General features: G+C 47.3%; 1 protein-coding gene across 1 annotated transcript; it reads right to left on the bottom strand.

The window, feature by feature from the left end:
• Positions 1-3,464: 3,464 nt before the first annotated feature.
• On the bottom strand, positions 3,465-7,375 carry RPL19 (ribosomal protein L19). Its single transcript, XM_077164547.1, has 6 exons — positions 7,296-7,375; positions 6,225-6,331; positions 5,363-5,485; positions 4,565-4,685; positions 4,102-4,212; positions 3,465-3,669 (listed from the first exon to the last, which is right to left on the bottom strand). The coding sequence occupies exons 1-6, from the start codon at positions 7,298-7,300 to the stop codon at positions 3,546-3,548; spliced, it is 591 nt and encodes a 196-aa protein (XP_077020662.1). The 5' UTR covers positions 7,301-7,375; the 3' UTR covers positions 3,465-3,545.
• Between the last annotated feature and the right edge of the window lie 1,664 nt (positions 7,376-9,039).

The following is a 9,039-nucleotide window of genomic DNA, read 5'->3' on the forward strand; positions in this document are numbered from 1 at the left end:
AGCTGCTCCGGAATATAGGAGGTTAGAAGGAATAAATATTTTTTTATCATCACAATCGACTTTTTTTTCTTTTTTGTGTGTGAAAAATAACATATGCAAAAAAACCCAATAAATTTCAAAGCACACAGCACAACAATTAGTTGTAGAACAGATTTCAGAGTTTGGTATGGGTTACATTCCACAATTTTAGGTTTTTACTTCTAGCTGCTCTAAGATACCGAGGAGACTAAAAGAAATATCAATTTAATGATTCAGCAATCTCATTTGTTAAGCCCTACCTTCTCTGTATAACTTCACCATCACCTTTGATCTTTCTATCCCACTCCCTAGAGAATTTGGGCTATGGCAATTCTAACTTTTTACTATTGGAAGGGGCTATCAATAATGTGGGGTAGGGAGATGGATCTAGCTAATGTTCTGGAGAGGCTGGGCCCTCTAGGTTTCAGGACTTATCTGGTGCAGGGACCTATCTAGAGGTTGTAGGTTTCTGGAAAGTTAACCCGGTGCACGGACCCATTGTAGAATATTATATATTGCCCTACGTGTTCTTTAGGATTGGCTGGAATGGTTTGGGTTATCCTGCCTTTTTGTAGGTGGGGAGACTGAGACCAGAGAAAGTTAAAGGCTTGACTAAAGTCACTGAACAAATTAGTGGTCAAGCTAGTCCCAGAAACCATGTCTCTTGCCCTTCAGTTCAGGTCTTTCTCCACCCCACCCTGGGTCCCTCAGTGCCTAGAACCAACAGGATGGAGCCAGACCCACACTGAGATGCTGGGCCAATGGCTCCAGGGATCAAGACTCCCACCCCATAGGAGAGGGCAAGAACCTTACAAGCAGACCTTCCACCCACCCCCTCTTGTGTCTGTCACCAGTTAGCAGCTGGCCTGGACTCCCGCCTCCTCTCTAGCCCATTTGCTGCTCTGCTGAGCACAGCAGCTTTTTCGGGTGGCTGAGCCACTGACAGCATGTTCAGAGCCTGGGGGCTGGGAACAGCTGGTGCCCCTATTGTAGCCTCCATCTTCTGTGCCCATTCTGGGAGGGGATGGACCAGCAACATTACTGGGCTGGCATGAGGATGCCGAGGAACCTGCTGGTGGTGCCAACCCTCCATTTGGCTCTGTTGTCCCTGACCCACACATACGCTCCACCTCCCCACCACAGCCTGAGCTTCACCTGGCATGTACTCCATAGGATACAGGTACCTGGGCTTAGGGAAGATGCAGAAAGAGTCGGAGACTAGGGGGCCTAAAAGGGCAGAGAGATGGATACTGGGAGGTGGGGGTGGGTTGGGGAAGGATAAGGATAGAGTGAGCCCCTTTATGCAGCCTCAGCCATCTTCATGCTTCATCAGGCCCCCTCCTTCCCCAGCGCTTGGGGCAGGCTGGGGTCACCTGCTGAGATAGGCAAGCGAGGCAGCAGTGTACTTTCAGCCTCAGCCCTCCCTGGGCTCTGGGAACAGCCAGCCTAGGTGGTCCCTCTCCTAGGCTCAGAGAGGCCACTGGGGAGGCTGAAGGACGCCGTACCCGCTTCCACGTCTCATGGCCCTGCAGTAGCAGCGTGCTCAGTACCTCTGCAGCACTCCATTCCGAATCGCACCTTTCCACGTCTGGAGACTGCAGCTCCAGAACTAGAGGCAGGTGCTGGTGTGTATGCAATACTGAGACTCTGGGGAGTCCATGCCCCATCTGGGCCCTTCCTCATCTAGAAAATGAAGAGTTGGGCTTGCTCAGGGAGCCTTTACCTGGGGGTCATGAATCCCTTGAAAGCAGAATTATTTGACACAGACAGTTGTGTGCTCTTGAGAATGGACTTTTTTTTGGTCACGCTCAAAATAAGAGTAGACGCATCTTCTAATCAGATTTTCACAAGGCTCCAGGGCCTGGAAGACATCCAGCAATTGTTTTAGGGGGTCTTCCTGTTTCAGTCTGGTGGGAATGGAGCTCCCACCCCTCACCCCCACACACACCCCCAACACAGCCTTCAGGCCTGGGGTGAGGTTCAGAAAGAAGTTACTGAACCCAAGGTTTCTCAAGAGGTAGGTACCCAAAGACCCATAACCCCTGCCCTGCCCTCCCTCTCCACCCCCCAAAAAACATTTTTGTGAGAGAACAGCACCATCTCCTGGTCTAGGATGGAAACCAGTCTCTATGCTGCAGGCCCAGCAGCCCACAGATAGGCGTGGTTGCCTCATTCCCCTCTCCTGACTTCCCTCTGATGTCAGGGAGGTCTCCTATACTCCCATTCCTTCAAGCCAGATGTTAAGGACATGTCGCATTCGCATTCGTCAAGCTGGGTGTTAGACCAAGACCATTCCCCTTCTAGACCCAATTTCCCCACTTTGAATAGTAAAGGACTGGAACAAGAGCTAAAAGATTAAGCATCTGCAGGCTGCTACAGCAGTGGTAATAGAAGCCAGAAATTGATGTCCTCTCATTCTAGCACTAACACACCAGCAGTGGTGGGGTTCCTCTGAACATCTGTCATTGAGCCTAGGACTACTTCCCTTCTGCTGTCCCCTTGCCCACCCCCACTCCTAGGCACAGAACTAGATGACAAGGAAACCAGAGCTGGAGGGGGACCTACTGTCCCCATGCCTGCTTCCATCCCTTCTTGCCTACTAAGGGCGCACCCCTTTCCCATTTGCCTGGTACATCCCCTAAGGTACCCACCCTGATTAACCTTCTTATTGGTCAACCCAAGACTTCCTAGGGAGGGGTGGAGGACAGGGATGGAACCAGGATGGAGTTGCCCCAGACACAGGTGTGTCCAATACTGAGGGGAGGTGCCCCCTTTACCCAATCTTCCTACTCACTCTCCACTGCAGGCCTCACCTGAGTTGACATCCCTGTATCTAACTGGCTGCCTGATCCCTCCCACCTGAAGACATCTGTCCCCCAAACCACCTACATATCCAAAACTCATCTAGTCTCATCCCACTCTAATCCATCTCCTGATCACCAAGGGCCTCTCCAGTCCAAGCTTCAAATAAACACAGCTTAGCTGATGCTCATACCTCAACTTCTGGACTGGAAGCAGTTGGGAGTCCTAGGGTGACTTCAAGCTTGGATCTCAGTACACAGTTCAAAGTACAAGCATATTACATTGATTTCTTAAAGAATGTGATCTCATTTCACAACTGACCACTAATTCCCCACCATGAAGTTGCCACTCATGCTCTCCTGAGTAGGGCAGTTTTGAAGCATTCTGGAGGCTTAAGTGGAAGCCACTCCTTCCTTCCCTTCAAATTGTGCCTGACATCCTACTAAAACAAGGCAAGATGTATTTTCATAAGGATGAAGGGTGTGTGAATCTGACTTGAGAAAATGGCTTACCTTACTAGAAGCTAAGAAAAACAAAAAATAAAACACTCTAGAAAAGGTCTGCACCTCAGCTCCCAGACTGTGGCCAGCTCTGGCCATCTAACTAGTGAAAAGGAAAACAGAAACTCAGGGAGAAGCAGGGAGGAAAGCAGATAAGGCTTGATTTATTGAATGACTATCCCATATAACTGCCAAGGCCACTATATACAGACAAGTAGGGGAGCTTTATTTCTTGGTCTCTTCCTCCTTGGACAGAGTCTTGATAATCTCCTCCTTTTTGGCCTGGAGCCGCTCCTCACGGCGCTTGCGTGCCTCCTTGGTCTTGGACCTGCGAGCTTCAGCCTGGTCACTGGGTAAGGGAAGAGAAATGATAGATCAGGAGCTAGGAAGATGGAACCACACTTCCAGATCACTCTCCTTTTGAGCCTAATGAGTATGAGGAATGTGAGTTTAAGAGTTCAGTTTCTGCTTCAACTAACCAACAGCCCCTGCCCAAGAGGGAGTATGGACATATACCTCTAGCACAACAAGCTGTATTTCTAACTGTATACAACTCAAGACTTGGGGATAAGCACATTTTATTTGTCACAGGACACTAAAGCCCTCTTCCAAAACCAAGACCAATTTCCCCATCCACATAGGTCCTTTTGGCGTTCTGATTTAAATTTAGACACTGCCCAAGGAAGACTCCAGAACCACCTCCCAAGAGGTGGGTGACCCTTACAACAATCAAAGAACCTGTTCCCCATGAGGCTGAGACCAACTCCTAAAAGAAACTTACGCCAGGAGCTTCTTGCGGGCCTTGTCTGCCTTCAGCTTGTGAATGTGTTCCATGAGAATCCGCTTGTTCTTGAACACATTCCCTTTCACTTTCAGGTACAGGCTGTGATACCTACAAATAAAGGGAGCAGAGGGTTTGGTAAGAGATGGGAGCAGGCCCCTCTGAGTTGCTCCTCTAACCCAAGGACACTAAATGCACAGGATTCATTTTTCTCCTCTGTCTGCAGGGACCACTCTTCCCCAAACCAAGATTTTGTATAGCTTCTAGACAAAAGAGCTTGCTTGGCAGATAAAGTCAATTCTTGGGCTATCCTGGTGGGGTACTGGGGGGAGCAAAGCAGAGGGGAATGTGAAAGGCATATGGCTCCTTCCCCAAAGCCAATGAGACAGAACTCTCGTCTATGCAAAGAATAACCCTTCAAAGCAGCACACTGGTGTTGGTGGACCGAGGAGGGTATTCTTACATGTGGCGGTCAATCTTCTTAGATTCACGGTATCTTCTGAGCAGCCGGCGCAGAATTCTCATCCTCCTCATCCAAGTTACCTTCTCGGGCATCCGAGCATTGGCAGTACCCTTTCGCTTACCTACAGAGAAGGTGGATTAGGAATCAGTCATCGCCCAGGCTTACTATGGCGTGTCAATGCCACATGTCAGTTACTAAGGCCAGCTAATGGGTAAAAAGGATAGCTATCAACTTCTGAAACACTTTATAATTCACTGTCATATGCAAAGCACTTTACTTCATTTATCCTCACAACATCCTTAAGCAGTATTACCTCTATTTCATAACTGAGGATTAAGTATTTAATTTCTTCTTTCACTTACACAATTTTTGGTGAAGCACAAATAAGGCAATTATTCCCCCATTTATTTCATTCAGAATTATGGATATGACAGGGTGCTCACCAAGGCTGTATAGTAGGCTGGAAGAGGCTCTGAACATGGAATGACCTTTGTCTACCTGAATCACTTACCCCAGGGTAGTTTTAGGATTAAAAAGGACAACTTTTAATCTTTGGCACAGAGCAGGAGCTCAATAAATGTGACTTCTTTCTACCAAGATTATTTTCAATTCCAACAAGAGTACCAACTTCCTGATTTGCACACAAGCAAAAAACACACGAGATATCGTGGAATAAGAAAAGGGCTCAAGATGAGACAGAGCAGGAAGAAAAAGACTCCAAATATGTGACATTCTCACTCTAGACTCAAGCACCTAATATTTCTTAAGCCATGGAGAAAGGTAGAAAACCACAGTTACCTATGCCCATATGCCTGCCCTTCCGGCGGGCTAAGGTGTTTTTCCGGCATCGCGCTCGGGAATGGACAGTCACTGGCTTGCGGATAATGAGCCCATCTTTGATAAGCTTCCGAATCTGCTGACCTGGGAAAACATAATGCACCTAGTCACTGAACTGGGGCTGAGCCCCTACAGAAGCAGCTGCAAAGGTGAATCCAAACTTTTAGATCTCTGACCCAGTGGTCTTAAGATGGTAAAAATACTGGAACCTCTGTATTTCTTGCTTTCTCTTGTTTTACATTTCTCCATGTTAAATGTCTTATATTATATAGCACATTCAAAAAATATACATCTGGGGATGTGTGATCAAAATAGTGTACAGCCAGTCACCTGCCTTACCTATTACTTATTGTCGATTGAGATTTTTTTTTAGCACCACGAACCCCTAGAGGTAAAGCACTTCCTTGAAATTAAGTGGAAGTAAATAGGAGTGTCTTTGTGCCACCTGCAGGCCTGACCTCTGTAACTGCCTTGAATACTAATATGCCAACAGACTTCTACAAAGATCCAAGGCCCCAATCTTCCCAATTCCTTGTTTCCTTGGCAACCTCTACCCCCCAAATCCCAAATCTTGCACGTAGCCACAAAACATAATACCCACTTTAGAAATAGCCACAAACATAACATTTCCACCCTGTCCTTCTGGAAAATGGCAGAAAAAGGGAACTCTGGTGCTGCCTTATTTTTGTGACTCCATTTTATAAGAACCAAGGACCATGAGCTTTCCCAGGACTGTAAAGAATCAATGCAGTCCTGTTACTCCTCTAACACAGGATGAGGAGAGCAGCAGGGTAGACAATCAACATCGATTCCAAGGACTCACGGGAATTGGCATTGGCGATTTCATTGGTCTCATTTGGATCCAACCAAACCTTCTTCTTGCCACAGCGGAGGACGCTGGAGGCGAGCCTCTTCTGAAGCCTGAGCATACTGTGGCACAGAGAAAACTCCATCAGGCCCTGGAAGCCACTCCTGAGCAATAATAATGTGCCTCCCCAGCAAGACCCACCCACTGAGGTCTTTTAATGTTGTGATACGTCACATCTACAGGAAAGTGGATAAATCACATATAGATACTTGCTATAGCAGGGCAAACACACATCGCCACTTTTGCTACCCACACCACATTTCCAGAGCAAACACTTTCCCCAAATCACGACCTTGCTAAGGTCTTAAGCAGTCCTTAATGTAGGAGACAACTGACATTCCTGGGATTAAAATTTTGAGTTATGCTTTAAACGCTCTGTACCTCAGTTTCCATCTCTAGAAAATGAAGTTAACGATAAAGGTGCGATGGAGAGGGGGCTTATGCCCTTTCTGGTGTTCAGAGCTAAAAACAAGTGTTTAAAGGAAAGGCCCGTGGACCTCCTTTCCAATCTGGGGACTTAGGAAAAAAGTTCTTTGCTTTCTGGGCTTTTTTCCTCGTGTTATCACAGTAACAATAAGTGACGTCCGGAGGGCCTTTAAGGTCTCTCGCAGGAGGGATGAATGGAGAGGAAAGCGTCAAAGAGCTGGCCAATCACCTAACCCTCAGTGGCCGGAGGCCTGCGGCCTGCGGCCTGCGCAAGGCTTATCCCACGTCACACGTAAGCGGGGATCGGCTAGGTTGCGAGCGCGCCCAGCGGGTAAGGGGGTCGCAACCTAGTTCCCCCTGTGGCCTTTCCTTAGCCCACGTGGGTCGCGGAACAACCTCCTGCCAATCTCGAGTTCCTAGGACGCTCCCCCACCCCCATCCTCTCGAACCCAGAGCCCAGTGCACTGCGGCCTACCCCGAGCTCTGAGACCCGCCGCTTCCAAGTTGCCTCCATCTCACCTCCCTTCCCTTGTGGCCACGGTACCAAGCCCACCGTCCCCCACCCAGGTTAGCCGAAACCGGAGACCCACGAACCCTCACCTCATGGCTGCGACAGCAGCGCCGAAAGGAAAGAACTTGTTAAGGCCGGGCCCATCCCATTATCTGTGAAGGGGAGAGTCCATGCCCTGCTCCACTTTCGTTCGTATTTCCGTCCGTCTCTTTCTTCTTCCACACCCTAAACTAATCTATATTCTCTGCTCAGTTCCGAGATAATAGGATTCCAACATCAGGAATCTGTTTTTAACTTAAAAATATAGAAAAAATACCCCTCCCGTAGAGTAAAGTGGTATAGTCCGACTTCCTAATAGTCATGCGCAGCAAGGGTATCTGATCACGTGGGTATTGGATGGCCGGAAGTCACACTGGATTGCGTAGGCGAGGTGGGAGGGATTTGGTGAGAGAGGCCTCTTGCAGGCTTATCAGAACCCAGAATCGCAGGAAGAGTGTTTTATTGGCGAGGAAAGAAAGAATTAGTGAATGCAGTGAGAGCGAATGAAGGCAGATCTTTCAAAACAATCTTATTCATTCTCATGGTAGATTGGGGGCCTCTGGACCGCAGATAGATTACCAAAGACGTTACCTAGTATTTTTACGCTGCTGCGGTTCTTAATTTCTTGGTGCCTCCATTTTCCTCTCTGTTAAATGGACCTAATCCTAATATTTCTGTCTTCCAGTTGTGAAGGTCACATGAGTTGGAGTTTGCACTTTGCATAGGAAGGCATTGAGACAGCAAGCTCTATGAGAGTGGGGACCAATTTGTGGCACTAGAGGAGTGCTGTGTTGGCTGAATGGATGATTGGGAAAAGTTAAAACCAACTAACCAAAAAAACTATTCGAATGGAGGTACACCCATAGTTCTTTCCTCCTGTTTTGGAGCACCCAGTGTAAGAATTCAAGGAGAACATCCTGAGATCTAAGAAGCCTAGTTATGAGTTCTCAGTTCTGGCTCCAATTCCTTGCTTGGTGTCATTTGATCTTGATCACCTCTCTCTCTTTCCCTCTCTTTCTCTCATTTTCCCTCTCTCTCTTTTTTTCCTGATTGACTTTTTTAAAAGCAGTTTTATCGAGATATATTCACACCCTATACAACCTATCCAAAGTGAACAATCAATGGCTTCCATTATAATCACAGAGTTGTGCATTCATTCTTTTACTTGAGCTTTTCTGACTGCTAAATGGAGCAAAGAAGATCAAAAGAAGGGAAGCAATATTTAACACCACTTCCTCACTATATAATTAGTCTTATCCTCATTTTATACCTGAGTGATGCAATGGAAATTCAGAACCCAAGTCATTCTGACTGCAAAACCCAAGCCTTCTGTGTCACGCGAGATTCTCTTGTCCCCAAGGGGCAGGCAGGAACCCTGCTTGGTGTTGAAGTTGTTAATGAACAAACTTAGGAACAATGCTAATGTGTGCATTCTTGGATTTTTTTTATTGATTTTATTCCTTCATCCTCACTTCCCCTCCCCCCAAAAGGAGATGTGATCTAGGCTAGCCGTTCGCTGTGTGTGTTATCCTGGTGAACAGGAGGAATCAGTCAATCCTACAATCTCCCCTCCAGCAGAACACAATGTACTAGGCTTATTTTAAGGCTAAGGGGTCCTAGACAAATCACTCTTCTCATCTCTCAGCCTGAGTGGAGCAGGGTAAGGGGTGGAATAGGGAGTGAATGGGACAGTCCAGAGATTATAACTGACCCCTGTACAGCATCTTAGATCCCTCCCAAACACCCATCAGCTAATTTCATTCTTCCAATAAACCCAGTGACAAAGGCATAATA

The sequence above is a fragment of the Tamandua tetradactyla genome, chromosome 6 (assembly GCF_023851605.1).
Source record: "Tamandua tetradactyla isolate mTamTet1 chromosome 6, mTamTet1.pri, whole genome shotgun sequence".
Lineage (NCBI taxonomy): Eukaryota > Metazoa > Chordata > Mammalia > Pilosa > Myrmecophagidae > Tamandua > Tamandua tetradactyla.

What these genes read in the sequence shown, in the direction of transcription:
- RPL19 (XM_077164547.1), bottom strand. An exon ending in AATCGCCAATGCCAATTCCC is followed by an intron (nt 5,486 to 6,224) that starts GTGAGTCCTTGG and finishes ATGTTTTCCCAG; the next exon opens with GTCAGCAGATTCGGAAGCTT. An exon ending in GGGCAGGCATATGGGCATAG is followed by an intron (nt 4,686 to 5,362) that starts GTAACTGTGGTT and finishes CCTTCTCTGTAG; the next exon opens with GTAAGCGAAAGGGTACTGCC.